This window comes from Pygocentrus nattereri, chromosome 1 (assembly GCF_015220715.1).
Source record: "Pygocentrus nattereri isolate fPygNat1 chromosome 1, fPygNat1.pri, whole genome shotgun sequence".
Lineage (NCBI taxonomy): Eukaryota > Metazoa > Chordata > Actinopteri > Characiformes > Serrasalmidae > Pygocentrus > Pygocentrus nattereri.
Window position 1 is genome coordinate 50,215,568 of NC_051211.1, and position 23,087 is coordinate 50,238,654.

Below are 23,087 nucleotides of genomic sequence, written 5' to 3' on the forward strand. Positions count from 1 at the left end.
GCAAAGCTTTTTAGGTACTGTTTGCTTACAACACACTGCGTGTATCTTTCTGCCCTCTTAGGCCAAAAGCATGTATCAAACCTATTGTAAAACAGTGTCTCAAACAGCAAACAATGTATTTGTAACCATTTACTGTAATAACTTGTGTGAGATAACGTTTACAAAGCATGAAACATTTCAGACGTCTTCTTTCTGTGACTACTGCGAAGAACAGAACATTTCATGCCAAACCACTCTGACACTTACATCTTACCTCCTGCCTGACCTCATCTGTCAACCTTTCCATCACCATTGCAAACAAGAAGGGGCTCAGACGTTTACATCTTAGCGGTTGAATTATGCAGTTGACAAGATATAAACAGGTGGAATTCCATTTAACAGGAATGCGTTTCTATGGAGGAAGCAGACTGTATATATAAACCACCTCCTTGTATCTATGCTCACTGTCCATTAGTCCATTAGTCCATTATGCTCACTGTCCACTTAGTTCTTTGTAGTTCTACTGGTCATCTCTTTCTCTGATACTTTGTTAGCCCCCTTTTACCCTGTTCTTCCATAATCAGGACCACCACAGAGCAGGTATTATTTGGGTGGTGGATCATTCTCAGCACTGTAGTGATGCTGACATGGTGGTGCTGTATTAGTGTGTGTTGTGCTGGTCTGAGTGGATCAGACAGCAGTGCTGCTGGAGTTTTTAAACACTGTGTCCACTCACTGTCCACTTTATTAGACACTCCTACCTTGTCAGTCCACCTTGTAGATGTAGTCAGAGACGATAGCTCATCTGCTGCTGCACAGTTTGTGTTGGTCATCCTCTCGTCCTTCATCAGTCTCTGTCAAGCAGTGACACTGAGGTGCGTGTGTATATATATATCTCACTCTTGTCAGTACAAAACCTCATATCTAATTCTACAGGACAAGAAAACAACCTACTTTACTTGTAATGTAAGTCAATGGAACCAGATGTCTTTCCAGGTCATTTTGGGATGTTTATTTTCATCCATTCATCATGAAATTTACACACAATGTAAAAAATAACAGGCATTTTCATTTCCAATTAGGTCAAAAACTGGAAAACGTCAGAAATGGAGATATGGGGTTTTGTTCCGACAGTAATATGTATGTATGTATACAAATTTATTTCGTAATTTATTGAAGGATATAGGCTTATCAAGGTTGCAGCCATTGTCATTGTCAATATTAATATTTAAATGAACAACACAGAGAAACCAGGACAATGAAGCACAAGTACACAAAAGGGTGTTTTTTTTTCAAAGTCAAGTTAAACTTATCATCATTTATCTCACTTCCAATTTTACTGCACTTCCACTTTAAGGACCTGAAATGCATTTTTAAATGAGGTAATTAATCAAGATGCTTAAATAACTATAAAACAATGATTGAAGAAAATATTGAAAGAAAGATTACAATTGTATTTTGTGATTTATTGACAGAATTCATTGCCTATAGACAGATGGATAGATAGATAGATAGATAGATAGATAGATAGATAGATAGATAGATAGACAGACAGACAGACAGATAGATAGATAGATAGATAGATAGATAGATAGATAGATAGATAGATAGATAGATAGACAGACACACAGACAGACAGACAGACAGACAGACAGATAGATAGATAGATAGATAGATAGATAGATAGATAGATAGATAGATAGATAGATAGATAGATAGATAGATAGATAGATAGATAGATAGATAGATAGATGGACGGACGGACGGACGGACAGACAGATAGATAGATACTTCATTGATCCCGCAGGACACTTAGCCGGATTCCCATAGGGTGAAGTGAAACGTCATTGGACCTGGCCCTGGCCAGTCCGCTGTAGGCCACTCAGATGAAGCGTGTGTACATTATGGGCTCTGCATGGGAGAAAAACGCTGGCTTTGCATCTGGGGAGGGCGGGGTTTATGTGAGAAGAGGGCGTGGCTTTTATAAGAGGATCCCGCAGATCCGCGGTTCCTATTCGCCACATGGCCTCAGCAGCGATAAGCAGCAGGAAGAAAAACAAGCCGGCCGCTTCTGTTTTCTGCTCGTCCAGAGAAGCTGTGCCCTGTCCGCGTGACCGGCCTCGATCCACGCGCTCAGCAGCGGCATGACCTCAGTGCAGACCAGCTTAACTGAGAAGCACCCATAACCTCCCTCATCCCCGAACTCGGAGCCTTTCTGTGGGCGATGTTTGACCTAAAAGGAGGCTGGAACATCTCGTTCGCCGGCTGTGGGTTTTTGGGCATTTACCACATCGGCGTGGCGAGCTGTCTGCTGGAGCAGGCACCCTACCTCATCCACGGAGCCAGCAGGATCTACGGAGCTTCAGCAGGGGCGCTGACCGCCTCTGTCCTCACCAGCCAGGCATGCTTAGGTACCTACTGAGCCTAAAACATTTACGTGCGCACTAAACAGTATCTAGAGTGCACACTGCAGACTGTTTAGATAGACTGGTGTCCACTTAACACTGTATAGACTGAGCATAGACTGAGCACAGACTGCTTAAGCAGCAATATTAACCTCAATATTACTGTACGCAGTGCAGACTAGGTGCTCCAACTGCACACTGCTGTGATGTAGAGTAGTACATGACATATTACAATACACAGGGCTGGGCAATATGACAGTATATTTATTGATATTGGGATAAATTATGGCACAATACAATTCAATGCTTTTTCTAAACATATTGTGCATATTGTCAGTATTTGTAGAAAACAAAAAACTGCATGCTTAATTATAAGGAGAGCAAAATTAGTCCTGTTGAACTGGACTTAGTACCAAATATTGAATTAAAATAATTGCGTAGATTTTTTAATGTATTACAACTGTTTTTTTGTGTTGAGATGTTTAAAAAAATTAATATTGTGGCATATCATGTTTCACGAAAGTTCTTAAAGTTTCACGATATTATATTTTTGCTGTATCGCCCACCTCTTGTAATACAATATAAGATATCGCTGCTGTCAGAACAAAACCTTGCATCCTCATTTTTGTCATTTTTCAGGTTTTGACATGATTTGAAAATACCCATCGTCCTATATATTGTGTGTGAATTTCAAGATGATTGGACCAGAAGAAATGACCTAAAATTACTTGGAAAACAATCTGGTTCCATTGACTTACATTAAAAGTAGAGTATGTTTTTACCTTCTCCTGTAAAGTTACAATTTTGGAGATACAAGGTTTTGATCTGACAACAGCGATATGCTAGTAGTATTATCGTAATAATCATAATATTATGATTTTGGCTTCCAGTAATTGTGAAAACAAGATGATGAGAGGAAACGGTTATGGTGCAGCATTCCGTTTCACAACGATGCTCTTGTTATTGTGTCATGTTACAAGTCTAGTGCACCTCTTTGCTTTACAGCAGTGCACTTCCGCCCCGTCCCACTAGCAAAACCTCTTCTCATTTATTTTTATTTATTATTTTTAAATATGTCTAGTATTTTCAGCATGTTGTGGAAGTGCACTACAGCACAGATATTTATTTTTTATTGATTATTTTTATGCTAATTATTTAAATGTACATATGCCTATATATTATAGACAGTTTAGTTTGTTTTTTACATTTTTGTTTACATTTTTTTATTTATTTGTCAGTCGAATTATGCTTAAACTTCAAGGAAATCCACTGCTAAAAAGACATGGTTTGTTTAAAGTTCAGTAAATTCATTGCATTCACAGTCAATGAATAATCGCGTTAAATCATTGTGATCTCAATATTGACCAAAATAATAATGATTATGATTTTTGCTATAATCAAGCAATATATAATGTGTAATATATACACTAAACATTATAGATAGTAGTTATCTGTACACTTAACTGACTTAAAATCAGATTCCACTGGTTGTTCTACTTGTTGGGATAATTCAGTTGTTGAGATGTTGGTCAGAATCAGTCTGGGTGTTTTGGTGTGAAACGGTTCATAGTTGAGAAATTTACTGACTCAGGTTTCTTTACAGTGGTGGTGATAGGAACCAGGGGTCACTACAACACTAACATAGCCATTTTTTAAAATTATCCACAGCACTCAGTGAACCAACATGTGATGTAAGTATTTGCACAGGCCTCTGCTGCTGCTGAGCTCCAGAGTGCTAGAGCTGAGTTAGAGGCCAGGGAATGGATCAGAAAGACTGCTGGATAATAAAGAAGACACACAGCTGTGTTTTCTTTCACTTTCTCTTTCTGCTGAACCATGTAACCAGGTTTTATTGTGCTTCTGATGTTGATTAACAACTTCTATCATTATCATTAGTGGCATGTTCATTAGATCTGGTCCAATAACCATATAGATGCACTTTGTAGTTCTACAGTTACAGACTGTAGTCCATCTGTTTCTCTGATACTTTGTTAGCCGCCTTTTACCCTGTTCTTCAGTGGTCAGGACCCCCACAGGACCACCACAGAGGGTGGTGGATCATTCTCAACGCTGCAGTAACACTGATGTGGTGATGGTGTGTAAGTGTGTGTTGTGCTGGTCTGTGTGGATCAGATACAGCAGTGCTGCTAGAGTTTTTAAACAGCTCAGTGTCACTGCTGGACTGAGAATAGTCCACCAACCAAAAATATCCAGCCAACAGCGTCCTGTGGGCAGCGTCCACTGACCACTGATGAAGGACTAGAGGATGACCAACACAAATTGCGCAGCAGCAGATGAGCAGTCGTCTCTGACTTCACATCTACAAGGTGGACTGACAAGCTACACACACTAACACACCACCACCACAGCAGTGTTACTGCAATGCTGAGAATGATCCACCACCCAACTAGTACCTGCTCTGTGAGGGTCCATGGGGGTCCTGACCACTGAAGAACAGGGTAAAAGGGGGCTAATAAAGTATCAGAGAAACAGATGGACTATAGTCTGTAACTGTAGAACTACAAAGTGCAGCTATACAGTAAGTGGAGCTGATAAGATGGACAATGAGCGCAGAAACAAGGAGGTGTATTTAAAGCAGTAGCTGTTCTGTGTTGTTAGCATGAGACAGATAGCATATGTTGTGACTAAAGTCCTTTTGTCTCTAAGATTTTAATCGGTTCTATCACAGAAATCGCTCTTAAAATAGGACACATTCCCCATCACAGCTCAGTATAAACATGGGAAAACCATGTACTGACAAAATACTCTACAAAATAAGATGTATGGTCAAGACCCCTGAAATGAGTCGGTATAGGACAGAGTCAGGCATCTTTAGTATTTTAGGACCCCATCATGGAACAGCTCTCTAATCTAAATGTGACCAGATAATCTACTTGCCAGGCTGTTAAAAGATAAACAGCAGATAGTTGATTTGCCTACAGTGTAGTTTTCTTTGCTGGACATGGAGGCATTTATTAGAAAGCACCAATGAGTTTCCAGGAAAACGTGTTAAGCAAAACAGTCATCGGTTAACTACTTCAACTCTAGGCTTATCAGTCAGTTATAAATCCTAAGAATTATTATTCAGTAAAACTCATAAACTGGTTACTACTATGAAACCACTATGTAAGATATGCTGTTCTAAGAGTGTGGAGTTGTTGTATGGGTCCACATTTAGTACTGGACAGAAGTCAGAAACCACCCTTCATTTATTTAATTTCCAGTCAAAGCAGCCATTAGTCATTATTTCAGCATCAGGAAAAAATAAATGAAACGGATAATTAATAGAAAAATACACAGAAGCTTCCACAGCTAAACATTATATTACTTTTTCATTATTTAGTGTGTCCACTCTTTACCTTTTCTATGGCTTCCATTCCTTTCAAGAGACCCGCTCTCAATTTTTTAAAGAAATCTACAGGACTGTTTTTCCACACCTCCAAAGTTCAGTCTCAGAAGTTGGTTGCATTTCCTGCTTCTCATGTTGTAAGTAATTTCAAAGACATTCAGTGATGTTGAGGTCTGGACCCTAGGGTGGTCAGTCCGTTGCTCTGAGAACTTTTTTTACCTATGTCCTTTTCTCAGTGAGGTTCTTCTTGATCAGCTACACATGCTTTCAGACCCGTAGCGCTGAGTCGTCTTCTTACAGTGGATGTTTTCAGATCTGAAGCAGCTTGATTTTCTCCTCTCTCTGAAGACAAAAGCTTTAAGTGCTGTTTATCTGATGGGGACAGTGTTGGTGTCTACCATTGCTTGCATGGTTGTTAAGTCCCATTTTCTCTGTAACTTTCAGGGTGTAAAAGAATGAACACAAGCCACTTCTCTTAACTGGCACTGTAAGAATGTCCTGCTGAGCAGATATACTTCACTTCCTCTTTGCTTTGCTGTTTAATTTTAGTCGACTCTGTGTTTTCATGGTGCTCTTTTGCAGAAAAATGCTGTGAGGATGTGATTGAGGTGGCTAAGGAGGCCCGGAAGCGTAACCTGGGTCCGCTGCACCCCACCTTCAACTTAGTCAAGGTGATGCGTTCCGGCCTGCAGAGGGACTTGCCTGAAGATGCACACACTCGCGCCTCTGGAAAACTGTGCGTGTCCCTCACGCGAGTAAGTGACGGGGAGAATGTGTTGGTCTCGGATTTCACCTCCAAAGACGAGCTGATCCAGGTGAGGCCTCTTTGTCTCTGTATAAATAGACTGTCTAATGCAGAGGTCACCAATAGGTGGACTGCGGTCCAAGTCCGGACAAAGATGCTTTCCTATGCGGACCTGGAATTCTTTCATTTTGACACATTGGCCTAGCCTTTACGCTACCGGTTTAGTGGCCCAGGAGACTCACAGACCAATCGCATGCATCGTACACATCACACGTGCCACTACTCAGCCGATCAGATCCATGCATTGCGATGAGCACTGAGACTCGAGTGAGTGAGGCACACACAGGGGAGGGACGAGAAGAGAAACAGCAGTCGGAGAAGAAAGTGAGTCAGAGGGAGGTTATTTCACATGGTGTGCTCTACAAAGAGAAAACTAACAGTAAATAATGTTGAAATATTACTGAATTTTAATTTATTAGATTGGGCATTCAGTCGTTGACTGTATAAGATGGTAATATATCTACTAGGCTACCTAAGTAAACAGCATGTGGTACTGAGTCATAATGCAAGTTAGACATTATGATGTTCTGGACCTTTGCTGGAAATTTTCTCTAATTGGACCTTATTGAATTTGAATTAAATACCCCTGGTCTAGTGTAATTACAAGTAATGCATAGCTGCCTCTAACTGCATACCTCAGACCAGTCACGATCATGAAACATTAGCTCACTTTTGGTTCATGATATGCAACTCTTGAAGTGCAAGCCTCATTGGATAATTAGCTATTTTGCTTTCCAGTCGTCGATTCTTAACAGTTCTCAAATGATGACACACAGCTCATGCTCAAATAAACAAACATCAGTCATTGCTACCCTGTAAAGATGTTATAGCACACGGTCAGAAGTTAGAACTTTTGTTGTCTTAGTAAGAACCAAAGCTCTGCATCCTTTATTTACATACATTTGCCTCATCCTAACTGATAACAGTGTTCAATTCACACCCGGTTTGTTTTTAGAGGGCAAATTACTGTGAAATATAAATACAGTCATCAAAAATTGTGAGATCACACAGTTGCCTTAAACAGCATTGAGTTGTTAAGTAATCTCAGACATACCTAAATGTGTTTCTGGTGTTATATGGCAAACAGTTGTGTGCAAAAGTTTGTGAACTTCCTGTCAAATTACATGTTTGGCTGATTTTCTAAGTGAAAATAAGTAAAAACATTCTTTACAGAGAATACATGTCTGCATATTTTAATACACAATTACTGTTTATTTGCTGAATTTAACATATTGGGGGAAAAATCTAACGTAAACTGAGGCCTGTTTTAAAGCACATTAGATTTCTTTTTCCAATATCAACTCAGCAAATAAACAGAACTTGTGTACTACAAATTGCAGGAAAGTACTATATTTAAAATGCATTTAAACTTTTGCATGCGACTGTACTGTTTTCTTTAAAAAGACCAAATTACAGACAAAATTCAGTCTTCAAGACTGATGCTATGACTTTTAGCTATGTGATGCATCATAAATGTAGATATCAGTGGTGGACAGAAACGAAGTATATGTAATTAGTTACTTTACTTAAGTACTTTTCTCGTGTGTGTACTTTACTGAAGTTTCTCCATTCTGGGCGACTTTTTCCTTTCACTCCACTACATTTCAGAGTCTAATATCCGACTTTTTCCTCCGCTACATTTTGAGAAATCTGTCGTTCCTTTTGTTTTCTCTGTGTATAAAAACTTAACATGTCAAAACGAAAGAAGCGCAAAGCCAGAGCACCAATCAGGGCACAGCGGTCACTTTGTTTAGAGCTGGTTTTGACCTGTTGGTCATACCGACCCAGTGCAGCACGCGGTTCAACGTCAGCGCAGCAGCGTAAAACTTTGGGAGAGTCTGTTCAACATAAATGATGAACTAACCTAACTTTGTGTAAATAGAGCTCAATATAGAAATATGTCCACATATGCAGTCGTGACTGACGCGGCTTTTTTCTGAATTTCTACAAACACCATTTCATTTTATAGTAAATTAGTTTGGGCTGGTTTATGTTTATAAACAGAGGCCTACTAGATCCTGAGTTTAAAGCCAGTTTTTATTAAACTTAAACTTGGAACTAAGTTGAGTTAAATTAATTAATCTTCTAGTACTTTTATTTTCGATACTTAAGTTGAAGGCAAATTCTTTTGTACTTTTACTGAAGTGGAGGTCTAAAGGGAGGAATTTCTACTTTTACTGGAGTGATATTTTACCTTGGGTGTCTCTACTTTAGCTCAAGTACTTGGTTTGTGTATTTTGTCCACTGGTAGATATACATTGTGAACAACCACATAAGCAAGTCTAGATAGTCTACATAACTAATTAGTCTACATAAACAAGTCATCACCTAAATGCTTGACTTGTTTTGAGGCAGTTTAGAGGTGGCTATAGGCTGTCTTTGTTTGTTAGCCACATTAGCTTCATAGCTCCTAACTAAAGAAGCAAACTCCAGACACAAAACGTCATGGCCGGTCAGCCACATTTGGACTTCAGTTCTTCTATATTGAATTTTTAGATATGGCAAAAATTTTGCAATCATGAAACTAATAAAGCCTTATAATTATCATGGTCATTTGCCAGACATGACAGTATTGCCATGCTGTCCGTTTTACAGCCATTTAAATTAAGGAGCATAAAAGATAGATGGCCTAATATATCTGAAGTGAATCATCACTTTTCCTCTCTCTTATTTCCCCTCCCCAGGCACTCATCTGTAGCTGTTTTATCCCTGTATACTGCGGTCTGATACCTCCTGCCTTCCGTGGAGTTGTAAGTATCAATGGTCGTTTCTATAGTGATGTCATTTAAACATGAGGTAATGTTGCTTTTTACAACAGGTTACACAGCGAGTTGATAGTCCACTCAGTAGGAACGTTGATACCAGAGTCCACGCTGCTGCCTTTTCGCTGGAGTCACCAGGGCTCACTGGACAAACATGAACCCTGCATCACACCATATTAACATGCCACTCTGTTTTCACTGGCAGAATTGAGTGAGCTTTTTGGGCTAAGCAGGATTTGTGGGTCTCAGGTTTTTGATCCTCTTGTGAGTTCTCTAAAACCAAGTCAGTTATATGCTGACTAGCGCTGTCTCTCAGCAGCACCCTGCCCTCCCCCACTGTACATTATGTGCTACATTCTTGGAAAGCGCTGGAACACAGCCAAGCTCACGTTCATGAGGGCGAGGAGTGTCTCAATGTATAGAAACAGCTTCTCCTTCAACAGAGACACACAGATTAAAATCATCTCCCAGGACATTTTCACTCAAGGCACTACATGGGCTACTTCTTAATCAGCTACTGTAAAGGTGGAAAAGGGAGTTTCATTGCATGGACTTTATTCAGACATTGTTTATGGCTCTTGGACATCATGCTAGTGCCAAGTTGCCTGCCAACAGAACCAGTCCTAATCACGATTCATTCTGGGGAAATAAAAGGAGGTTATTTCTTTTTGCCTGAACTTTAAAGCGCATTACATGGCCAGAAGTGGCCCATTGAGAGAAATGTTAAATGCCTTAGTGGCGTGGCCAGCCCATGGCAGAACGATTGAGGCCTGATGGTGCCATTATGTAAGACCCGGGGGGAGGTCTGATTTCCTCATTCATAGTGTCAGCCAGCCCTGGCACTGTCTCAACTGACCCAGAGCAGGCACCTGCACACGGCTGCTGTGCTGCAGACTGCTACAGCAGAGAGCCAGCCTGAGACACATGCAGTCGCACACAGCAGTTGGAACCCCTGCTGGTTAAATGACTTTTCCTCGATTTTCTGACTGAAAATGATTTCCACTACGAAGAACACACTTAAATATGGCAAATTTTAGTGCCCAGTTTTTGTTGATTTGCTGAGTTTAACATATTTGAAGAAATAAAACATATATGTAACTGTTAACTTTTATTCCACTTCTCTTATTAAGTAATGTGATCTTTAAGTACTATCATTGTGGCTAACTTTAAATGAAAATGGTCAAACAAAGCTGAGAATTCACACATTTTGGTCATCAACTAAAATCATCAGCGAACCAATGAACGCAGAGACTTCAGTTACCACTGAATAAACTTTTCCAACATCTAAAGTTGTTAATGATGCAGTCTAAATAGTAATAAACAGTCCTAAATATAAATTCATATTTGTATCACTGTTGCATTGCAAGTTTCGGAGAGAAACAGGCAGAGCTGATCAAACTACCAACACTAATTGGCAGAACTCTAGCATTAGAGGCCCAACAAGTGCTTCCCTGTACTAGGCTTAAACCTGCTCTCCCACATGGAGAGCAAACAATGTCACCATTCAGACAGTAACAAAAACACCAGTTACAGCACATCATTCTCTGTGCTGTGTGCAAAATGTTCTGACTGGTTTTAGACTGAGGCAACTAATAGAACTCACTCACATTTGGCAGGCTACAAATCCTCCACATGGGGGCGCCATTAGCAGTCAAATGGCTCGTGATGCTTGATAAAAGCATCAGTGACACTAAATTTAGCCTATTAGTACAGTAGCGAATGGTGCTTTTCTAATTTTGTAATATGTTTTCGCTCTTTGCTTAAAAGAGAGGTTAGTTAGGCTTCTTTAAAAATAATTCTACTTTTGGCACATTCGGTCATGGGCATGCCATTGTTATTAAACATTTAATGATCCATCGATTCATCGTGGCATTTTTTGTGATTAAGTTTAACTCCTTCTAATGTTTTGTCATGCATGTCTGGTTGTGTATGGTCCTCTGTGAGGTTGTCACATAAGCCTGCAATCCAAAGAGTCAATCAGAGCCTCGGACACTTTTTGTGGAAAGGCACTGAAGCTGAAATAATCAGGGCTTGTTTGTAGCTGTGTGAGTTGGTTTAGTCCTCTCTCATTCTGCCTCAGGTCTTCAGCATAATCAGCCTGCAGCCTGTGCTTGGTTACACATTAGCTCACAATACAGTGGACCTCACAATTTTTGCATTTTTCATTCTTCCGTCTTTTACACATACACATAGATGTGCAGACGTCTATTGCTGTAATCACTCGCGCAGAACTGATCTCACCAAAGTTTTGTACAGTACAGTATTTAGCAGCCAACAAATAAGTAACAAATAATGAATTAAAAAAATATATGCAGTTATGTGCATTAGTCATTCATGAGTGTATGAGGACAGAAGCTTTTCTTGGACTCTGGTTGTTGTAACCCTCGTGAGACTGAAGCGCCTGGGCCTTTACCCTTCTTCCTCTCCTCCCTCCATCTGGTGCAATATTGCTGATACACAGTATGGAGAATGTTAAAGGGGATCGCCGATAATTCAGTCACTGAGATGTCATTCGAAGTGATTTGATGTGAAATAGTTCGTTGTTGTCATGCGTCCCTCTGACCTTGCTCTCATGAAAGACTCAATCTCCCAGAATTCTTCCTGGGAAATCACATGACTGTCCCCCCACCAACACCAACCACTTTCCTTCTCCCTCGCCTGAATATAGACATGCAGCACATGTGTCTGGTTATGATGTCCTGTTTAGTTAGTATAAAAGTCCTGGCTTGTAGTCTATGTCTTTGTGAGGTATTGCGTCTTCTATAGAGCTACTGAGTGTTTTTCATGTGTTGTTTCCCAGTTTCCCATTGCCTGTTTCTCTGGACTCTGCCTTTTTCCTTTTCCATTTTGGATTGTTTGTTTGGATCTCTTGGGTCTCCGCTTTCTGGTTTTGACCTTGACTTGTTCATTCACTGTGTTTCTCTTGAACCCCAGTAAAGATTTGAATTGCACATGTCTGACCTGTCTGGCTGCGTTACAATTGTAGTGAAACTTGGCTTAACTGGAATTTTTTTTTTCAGCATTTATTTACAGTACAGACTGGTCACTGTGACAGTTCGGATTACGTCGTATTCCTACAACCCTTGTACAAGAGAAAACATGAATGTGTCTTTTGTCAACATGTACTTTAAAGGGGAATTTCAGTGAATTTTCAAAATTTCTGCATAATTCAGTGATTGGGATTCAGGTTTGATGTGAAATCATTGTAGAAACATTTCTTTACGGTGGTGGTGATAGAAACCAGGGGTTGTGATGCTTACAATGCAAACGTATATATATATATATATGTGTGTGTGTACACATAACATATATGTGTTGATAATGATAAAATAGTATTAAATCCTACAAAATAAGCTTTCTTTGGGGCTTTGGGACTTTAGAACAGCCAGCATGTATCTCTTCCCCAAGAATGTATTTTAAAAATACATCTTCGGCCAGAACTTGTGCTTTTAGTATGATGGATTTCTCATCATATCATTTAATTGTTTCGATTTTGTTTCATTTAATTATTTAGAAATGTTGCAAAATCTTTGGAATTCATGCTCAGGAAATATGCTTCCCTCTTTCTCACTCTCTCTCTCTCTCTCTGCAGAGGTATGTGGACGGCGGGATCAGTGATAATCTCCCCCAGTCAGAGCTGAAGAACACCATCACCATCTCCCCATTCTCCGGAGAGAACGACATCTGTCCTAAAGACAATTCCAGCAGCTTTCACGAGCTGCGGCTCACCAACACCAGCATTCAGGTCAACTGGGGAAATGTGTACAGGCTCAGCAAAGCCCTATTCCCTCCAGAGCCCAAGGTAAGAGCACTGCAGTGTCTTCCCTGCTTCTCTGGGGCCTCCTTCCCCTGCTCATACATGTGCCAGCGTGTGGACTGCAGGTCTGACGGGATCCCTATTACATAAGAGGCAACTCCAATCCGCTCAAGAAGGGAACGTAGGGTCTTGCCCTGAAGTGGCTCAGAAGTCGAATGACACAGCTGTTTCAGCTACATGATCTGTGGTGTGCGTACAGAAGGGTACAGAACATAACAGAATTAACAGTATTGTCCAGCCTCTGTGTCTTTTTTTCTTTTTCCCAGAAAAACAAACAGGAATGACGACAGGCGGTTCATGCTGAGTAAAATGTGTATATACTCTCTGTGCAAAAAGAAAGAATTTCGTAATGAAACTTGCCTCTCCCAAGTTGCCCAAGCACTATTTAAGATTTCACAGTGTTCAGTTTCACAGAGCACATTATGCCCAAAGACATCCAGAACCTTTTAGACTGTTTATGAAAGTAATTATATAAACCAGTAAGTCAGTCAGAGGCTGACTTTTTCAGTTTTTCCTTGTCACTGTTGCCTCTGGCTTGCTCATGGGGGCTTGGACTCTGATTTTTCTTATCTTTTCTTTTTGTAATGCTGATTGTTCTGTAAAGCTGCTTTGTGACAACACCTGTTGTAAAAAGCGCCATATAAATCAACTTTGCTTGCTTGGTAAACTTTGCTACTTTTGTAGAACTTTACAATTTTAGTGTAAATATTAGTACTTTAGAAGTACTAATATCAGTACTTATATATTCTGTATTAATGTATCACGCTTGCTTAAAAATAATTAATATGTGCTTTTTATTATCATTTATTCATCATTTCTAATGTTTGATATAAAGCTGGAGGGCACAGTGTTTTCCAACACAGCTGTTACTAATGAAGGGATTGAGCAGAAGCTATTAAAGTTCTAGGACTTTAATACTGAAACAAGTTTAAATAAATTCAATTAAATTTTCATAGCAGTTACTAAATGATACACTTTAAAGGGGAGTTCCACTGATTCATCTTTACAGTGGTTGTGATAGGAACCAGGGATCGCAAATATAGCCATTTTATTTACTATCTACAGCCACCAGTGAGCCTACAGCTTTCTTTTACTTTTTAATGGAAAACACCTTCAACTTCCCGAAATTAGCAGAAGATCTCACACAAATGGTTAAAAAGAAGTTACATTTTTTTTGTTTTTTACATTCCATTTAGCCTCATTCACCCCATTCACTGAAGACTCGCTCATGGGCGCCCTCTGTTGTTTTGCAGTTTGATATGACAGGAGAAATAAGAAGTGGCCAGGCTTTCCTTATCCCAGCTTTGGTTTGGTGTCCATGGCTCCCAAAAAAAACCCTGCATTTTGTTTATTTCACCGCTGCGGCTGACTGCAAAAGGGAAAATTGAACTCTTAATGTACAGTTTCGCTGACCATTGTCATGCGCTGCCACTACCTCTGACGGTGTCTGAATTTTCTGTTGCCGCTCCATTGGAAACAAAGGAATACCCAGTTTGCTCAATACTGCCATAATGTAAACAGTGGTTGTGATAGGAACCAGGGATTGCAAATATAGCCATTTTATTTACTATCTACAACCACCAGTGAGCCTACACGTGTCTTTTGAGTTTTATATGTGATGATGATGGTAAAACGGTGGTATGGTGGCCTTACAACACTTTGCATGTACCTCTCCACAAAGAATAGCTTTTTTACCATAAAACAAAAACAGCGTATTGATACGGAAGCCCGGAGAAGCCATGAGCTCTTGCTATAATTTTCTGGATTGTGATAATGTGATAATGAGTTAATTAACTTGTGATCTCAAGATAACAACTTTGTTATACAGAGATCACATGATAACTAGCTAATTTTCTCAAGATAACATTTTTATCTTGAGATAACAAGATAATTAGCTCGTTGTCTCAAGATAACAACTTTGTTATCTCAAGATCACAATATAATTAAGTCATTATCTCGAGATAAATTTTGTTGTCTCGATATAACAAGAAAACTAACTTGTTATTTCAAGATAACAACTTTATCTTGAGATAACAAGATAATTAACTTGTTATCTTAAGATAACAGTCCGGAAAATTGTATCTACCTTATGGCCTCTCTGGACATCCTATCTCATGTAATAACTCTGTGATGTAGGTTTTAGAGGCATTAAATTCCTCATGCATCTGGTTCCCATTACCACCACTGAAACATTCTGACTTCATTTACATCTAAATGACTTAATTATGTAGAAATGTTTAAAAATTGGTTTAAAATGAACTGACTAGTAAGATTTGATTGAGCGGCTTTAAGGCCTGGAGTTCACTTTATGGTCTAAAAGGTTCCTTTAATGCAAGATTTACTTGAGTATAAGTCACTTCATGATGAATGGACCAATAGAAATGGCCCAAAGTGACTTGGAATTACGGCATGTTGGATTAAGATGTATTAAGAACATTTGTTTGTATAAAGTTGCCGTGTGATGATGTGTAACGCACTGTGCTGTTAATGTCAAGTGTTTTCTCTTATACGTGTGCCAGGTGTTGGCAGAGATGTGTCAGAGTGGGTACAAAGATGCTTTCCGGTTCCTCAAGGACAACAGTGAGTCCTCGTCATTTACTTAAAGAAGGGAAAAAAAGTTTGATTGTGTTTAATTGCAGTTCATGCAGTGAATGTATTGAATGTATTCTTACTCAATCAGCGACACTAAAGGAATTAAACGGGTTACTGTAATTCAGTGTTTATGTGCTGGCGTCGGTGAGCTTTCTTTTACTTTTTAATGGAAAACACCTTCAACTTCCCGAAATTAGCAGAAGATCTCACACAAATGGTTAAAAAGAAGTTAAATTTTTTTTTTTGTTTTGTTTTTTACATTCCATTTAGCCTCATTCACCCCATTCACTGAAGACTCGCTCATGGGCGCCCTCTGTTGTTTTGCAGTTGTGTTTTTGATATGACAGGAGAAATAAGAAGTGGCCAGGCTTTCCTTAACCCAGCTTTGGTTTGGTGTCCATGGCTCCCAAAAAAACCTGCATTTTGTTTATTTCACCACTGCGGCTGACTGCAAAAGGGAAAATCAAACACTTAATGTACAGTTTCGCTGACCATTGTCATGTGCTGCCACTACCTCTGACGGTGTCAGAATTTACTGTTGCCGCTCCATTGGAAACAAAGGAATACCCAGTTTGCTCAATACTGCCATAATGTAAACACAGCATGACGTTAGTGTAACTGGTCAACACAGCCTTTAAATATGAACTCTTCCTTTAATGATGTGTCCTCTCAGTGATTATATCATTTGACCCTCAGATCTATTGAGAACCGAGTGTCCAGCTGCAGACCTAGCCCTGACACAGGATCTGCCCCCCTGCTGCTGCTCGGGTCTCAAAAACTCTGTCGTCACAGAATCCACAAAGGAGTGGATGCTGCGGAGACTCCGCCTCTTCAGGAAGCACCACTGGTGGCTGGATGAGCAGCTTATTGATAACCTTCCTACACCCATTAGGAAAGGTAACAGCTTACTGCAGTATTTGTAATTAATTGATAGAGATGCACAGTGATATCAGAGTCATATCTGAATCTGATCTCACCCCACCTCTTTTTTGTTGTCTCCTATTGTCCTGACACCACCATTATATCCAATTTGACCTTTTTTTTAAAAACTTTGTGCCAGGTACCTCCTAACGCATACTAGTACTTTTCCATTCTGGCCGTTTGGCCTTGAGCAGTTCACAAGTTCACTCACTCCCTACAAAGTGCCTGTCTTCTCTCTTACGCTCTACTGAGGAAGCTTGTTTTAGGGCACTTGCTCCAATGTGCTAGGCCATATTGTGCTTTATTTATGATTTATCTACATAATACAAGACATTATAGTTTTGGGAATCTTTAATTTACATCAGCCTCTAGCTTCATCTCTCAGTTTCATGTGTCAGTTTTTTTCTTTACATACTCGTTGGGCAGGGATTTTCATTCAGTCGTGATGGGCTGCCCTGGTTCCTTGAATAAACTGTTACTCGATTAAAATTTCCATTCTTAAGAAATTTGAATGATAAACATGGTATCTGCAAGTCATGTCAAAGCTGTAATTTAACAGGCTCAAGATTCTCCACGAAGGGCAGATATTAGTGCTCGGGTCACTTTTATGTGCATCACTGAAAGGGAGGAAAGCCCCACCAGCAGGATCTCACTGTATGTTTGTAATCACGCATTTTGTGTATATGAAGTTAAATAAACGTTACAAATTATATATATATATATATGAGGTACATGTGTCTGTGTATAAGCAGAGTTGGTCTATGTAGTTTTAAACCCTGTGTGGAACATGACTGTGCAGCACTACTGGCTTTAACATAGAAATTTCCATAGAACCATTGCAGAAATTAGCATTATCATAGCAGACTATTTATAAATTGAAGATTTATACAGTAACTACTGCTATATAAAATGCATGGCCAAGTTCATGAAATCACACACTCCTTCACAGACTGGCTCAACGCAGCATGAAAGATTCTCCAAATGGTGTTAAAATACCTATTTGTGACTTGGAACTTAACGTCGTTACCCAAAATGATTACATAGTACTTTGGAGTTTCTGCCTCACACTTACCTGGTTAATACCTAGAACTTAAGGCACTGTAAATAAAAGTGTTTCGCATTATTTTAATATTTCCCATATGCATAGTTTCATGTCTTTAGAACAGATTGATAATCCTGTACCTATCCTGTGTGTGTGTGTGTGTGTGTGTGTGTGTGTGTGTGTGTGTGTGTGTGTAGTGTTCTGTGAAGCATGTAGGGAGAAACACGGCCTGTTCGGTCAGCTCACTGCCCTGTTGCCAGTCCGAGTGGCCTCCTACATGCTATTGCCCTGCACTCTGCCAGTGGAGTCGGCCTACTCAGCAGTCCAGAGGTACTTTAACAAATTCTGTCCCTCAACTCTGACATATTTACAGGCTGACGTTACACATATGCATAATATGATTCTGTACATGCATTTAAATTCATCCACACCACCTGCTGCCATGTAGCGATGTAGCCATGTGGCGCCACCTGGTGACCGTTCGCATTATTGCCTCATCTCTAATTTAGTAACATCCACCTTGTGATCGTGGCCTGCTTTTCTATAAGAATTTTAGTATTAAGATTGTCTTAACTGGTCTTCAGTGCTTGCTTTACCATATTAGGATCACTTTTGTGGTGAGATGCCTTTGGCGAAACCCAGCCCTGATCATGAGTGGGCCGTGCGACATACAGTCTGTTGTACCTGGCATTTCTCGAATGCCTCAGGTTTTAGTTACTAGAGGAAGGGTTCTATGCACATTTACTGCATCAGTCTCACACTGCTTTTGTTACCAAACAGAAAGGTTTGAGTCCTAATTCATGATATAAATGCAGTGACAAATGTTTAGATCACATGCACTGCTAACACAACTTATAAACAAAAGGGACAGGAGACAGAGAAACTATGAAAGCAGCTACTGTTGTCTTGTTTGATTTATGATAAAAAAAAAACATATGTCCATTTTTGTTCATATTTTTCGAAATTATTTGAGCACAGCAGCTGCCCTTTACATTGCCTGAAACTTTCATAATGAATGGAAATACTCCAAAAACAATCTTTACATTAACTTGCATTAAAAGTAAAAAAAATCCATCTCCTGTAAATTTAAAGGAGATGCATTGTTTGAGTGATCGTCTGTCTCAGAGATGCATTGGATACCATTCACACTTGTACTTCCTTCCATTTACAGCTGTATGCAGACGTTTGAAAACCCCTAATCAAACACATTCATTTTCTAAGTGAAAATGAACACATCCCCCTGCAGGGAACGTAAAGTGGTCATTTTTTCCAGTAATTTCAGTTTAACATATTGGTAAATAAAACATAAATCTAAAATGTAACTTGCACAGGCCACATTCTGTTTTTCCATGTTTTTTGTTTTTTTCCAAAAATTTTCGCTCGTCTGGCTTCACACACGTGAACTTAAGTGGCATCCCATTCTTAATCCATAGGGTTTAATATGATGTCGGCCCAACCTTTGCAGCTAGAAGAGCTTCAACTCTTCTGGGAAGGCTTTCCACAAGGGTCAGGAGTGTGTTTATGGGAATTTTTGACCGTTCTTCCAGAAGCGCATTTGTGAGGTCAGACAATGATGCTGGATGGGAAGGCCTGGCTCTCAGTCTCCACTCTAATTCATCCCAAAGGTGTTCTATCGGGTTGATGTCAGGACTCAGGACGTCAGTCAAGTTCATCCACACCAAACTTGCTCATTCATGTCTTTATGGACCTGCTTTGTGCACTGGTGTGCAGTCATGTTGGAACAGGAAGGGGCCGTCCCCAAACTGTTCCCACAAAGTTGGGAGCATGAAATTGTCCAAAATCTCTTGGTGCTGAAGCTTTAAGAGTTCCTTTCACTGGAACTGAGGGGCCGAGCCCAACTCCTGAAAAACAACCCCACACCATAATCCCCCCTCCACCAAACTTTACACTTGGCACAATGCAGTCAGACAAGTACCGTTCTCCTGGCAACTTTTTGCCTTTTGGCAATATAGTATATGTAAAATGCAGCACTTTGTTGTGCATTAAAATGTGCAGAAGTATTTGTAGAGGCTGTGTTAACTAATTTTCACATATCAAATCAACAAAACGTAACTTGACCAGGGGGTTTCAAACTTTTGCATACAGCTGCTGCACAATTGGATTGCTCAGGATATTTGTTAGTGTCAGGTGTGAAGTTCATGCATTTCGTGCTTTGCAGGTTTGTGGAGTGGATTCCAGAGGTGCCTGCAGACGTACGCTGGCTTTACGAGGTGGCAGGAAGTGCTTACAGACACGCCTGGAAGGGAGTGTCCCCAAAACCGGGCAGGTAAGAGTGCAAAAATCTCTCAGAATATCAGAACATCAGCAAATGTATGATAAATTGTAAAATTGATTATGGCACTTGCATTGCTTTTAAAAACCACAATGTTGCTCCTGGGAAAGATCCTTCCCTCATAAAATCAGTTAAAACATAAGCAAGTTTTGTTGTTTTCTTTCTGATGCTGTTGTCACTTCACTGTGTTAAAGGGCCCATGTCGTACATTTTATTTGTTCTCTGAGGATGAATGTTCTCCATTTATGACATTTTTAATAATGAATTTATAAATTGCCAATTTGATGCTTTCTTTATCCCCTAGAACTAAACAGACCTTTAATGTAAATAAGCTTGGTTCTGATTATCTGACTTATATTGTATTGTGCCACATTCAAAAAGCAGTTTGGGCTAAAACACTTGAGCCTGAATAGACAGATCTAAAGTGCTATAGGCTGAACAGGTGGGTGGATGAAATTTTAACAGTATCTACATACTGTATCAAACTATTGTTTTAAAGTGGGAAAAAATTAATTTTCTATTATATATACGCTTTAACACTGATATGTAAACGAGCTCTGTTCTGATTGCCCTGCATCATACCTCATTCAGAAAGCAGTCCTGACTGAAACACTCCTTATAACTTCAGTTTGAATGGCTGGAGCTAAACAGCTGTAGACCGAATAGGTGGATAATATGTAAATGTTTTAGTTTTGTCACATCAGTGACGTCACAGAAACAGTGAATTCAGAATGGGTTATTTCTGCAGCTTCGTTTCTATAGCTGTGTCCCAATTCAGGGGCTGTATCCTTTGAAGGTCTTATTAGGATGCGGTCTACAAAGATGTGTCCTTTGAAGGCTGCGTAGACCTGTGAAGGCTGAACTAAAATGAGATGGTCTGCTATGAATCTTCACTGGCACGCATTGAAACTTGGGATATGTAGGCTGGCGAGGGATCCACCTGTTAGATCCTTCAGTGCCATAGAAAAGAAGGACACATTTGTCACCGACATATGAAGGAGCCTTTGAAATGGGACGGCCTAGTCGCGCCACTGTGACGCAATCAGCCTTTAAATGCAGCCTCCAAAGGATGCAGCCCCTGAATTGGGGCGCAGCTTATATATGGACTGGTCCATTTTGACCATCAAGACTCCAAAAAATAGCAGGGAAAATGAGATTTTCCATGATATGGGCCCTTTAGCAGTTTGTCATAACCACAGTTGTACACAATATGCTCTGTCTCATAGCTCTTAGCACTCCATCAGCTAATGAACTTCTGATGTTCCTAAAGTGTTATTTATTGTATAGTGGCATTCCAATGCGACGGTGTGTGAGTGGGCCGCCTACGCTAGACCTGCAGCCACCGGTTATGGAGCTTGATGGACACCTGCCGTTTTCTGCCGCTGATCTCCATGGTTACGGCTGGGATTCGCCCACCAGCCCTCAGCCGCCTCTCAGCCCGCACATATCCAGCCCTTCCCCTGAACAGATCAGCTTTTTCCTTGGCTCACAGGATGACTCTGACAGCTGAACGCACCAGCACATGGACAGTGTGCACAGACACGAATGGACAATAGCCAAGAGCGCACTGGCTTGGTTTCACGCCGTCCGTGCTACCCGAAGAGGCACTGAGAAAGATGGGCCAGAGGCACGACTCACGTCTGTCAAGCACAAATGATAGCCGCTCTTTAAGAACCAAAGACATGTTTCATTTCTGTAACCACTAACATGAGTCTAAGCTCCTAAGTGCACTTAAAACAACAAAATATGAAATATTTCCATTAAAGTTTGATATTAACAAACATTAACATACATAGTAGTTAAAGGTGTGGAATGTTCTCTTATGACAATCGTGCAAATTACGAGCTGTTTTCACAATGATCACTGCAACGTTTGAGGTTCCATCCTATTCCTACAATCCTTGTAAAAGACAAAAACAGGAATGTGCCTTTTGTCAACATGTATTTGAAAGGGGAATTCTGGCAAATTTTCTACATTTCTGCATAGTTCAGTGGATGAGATGCAAACGAGGTCATTCAGAGTGGTTTGATGTAAAATGGTTAATTGTAAAGAAATTGACCAACTCATGATAGGAACCAGGAGATGCTTAAAATGCAAATATAACCATTTTATTAACGATCTAAAACAATCAGTGAACCTTTGTGTCTTCTGAGGTTTCGTATGCAATGTTGAGGATAGTAAAATAGAGGTACATTAGAAAAAAGTGTTCTTTAAGTGCCATTTTGCATGAATTAAAGTACAATTTTGAGCCAAATCCTCTTCTCAAAACTACCATAGGAGTATCTGAGGCATCAGACAGAATATTCATAACTATGTCATGTGATAGAGTTTCTATGTTAGCGTTTTTTGAGAGGCATTAAACTCTTCAGACGTCTGGTTCCTATCACCACCACTATGAACAATTCAGTCTTGGTAAGTTTCTCTAGAACAGAGCATTTCAGAATCAAACCACAATGAATGACTGTTTACGTCTTAACCATTTAATTATGCTGAAATGTTTAAAAAGGGTGGACTTCCCCTTTAACGTTGTAGGATATAATACTATACATGTTAAAATGTAAATGAAAAGTAAATAAGATGTTTAAATATTGTCTCACCAGCAATGACTTTAAAAAAAAGGAATTCGTATTAACCCAGACTGCAATATATCATGTATTAGGCCAAGAGTTTTACACCCCCAGCAGTGGTTCTCATTGTCTAGTTACCTGTTCGTTCAGTGAGGACTCCTAATCTGCTCTTTAAAGCCCCTGTTTCAGTTGAATCAAAGGTATTTAAGTTATTAACAGTCCTTTACTGTATTAATAATATGGTGGAAACCTAATACTATGGAAAGCTTTATAAATAACAACCTACTTTGAGTAGCACAACTGTTTCTGCACCACCTTAACAGACAAAGACCTCTCTGACTTGTAAATAAAGACAAAAAAGTGGATAAAAAGCATATTTTAAAAATGTCTTGATGCAGTGTAATCTAGTTTTCTGTGTATTCTTCCGGGTATCTCTGGTATCTGTGTATCTGGTATCTGGTGCTGCAACAGGACAAGAAACACACATACACACATATCTTCTAAGCCGCTTCTCCTTCTGGGTCGCTGGGGGTGCTGGAGCCTATCCCATCTGAC

General features: G+C 39.9%; 1 protein-coding gene across 2 annotated transcripts; it reads left to right on the forward strand.

Annotated features, from left to right (window-relative positions):
• The first annotated feature begins 1,998 nt into the window (after positions 1–1,998).
• pnpla3 (patatin-like phospholipase domain containing 3) lies at positions 1,999–22,917 on the forward strand. 2 transcript variants are annotated; one of them, XM_017698891.2, is made up of 9 exons: positions 1,999–2,390; positions 6,316–6,548; positions 9,223–9,288; positions 12,893–13,102; positions 15,637–15,697; positions 16,406–16,606; positions 17,870–18,002; positions 19,852–19,959; positions 21,253–22,917. In XM_017698891.2, exons 1-9 carry the CDS (start codon positions 2,204–2,206, stop codon positions 21,473–21,475), a joined length of 1,422 nt encoding a protein of 473 aa, XP_017554380.1. In that variant the 5' UTR covers positions 1,999–2,203; the 3' UTR covers positions 21,476–22,917. The 2 variants fall into 2 exon arrangements, with proteins under 2 accessions (XP_017554380.1, XP_017554381.1); XM_017698892.2 differs by having other exon boundaries at positions 21,236–21,415.
• Positions 22,918–23,087: the final 170 nt, after the last annotated feature.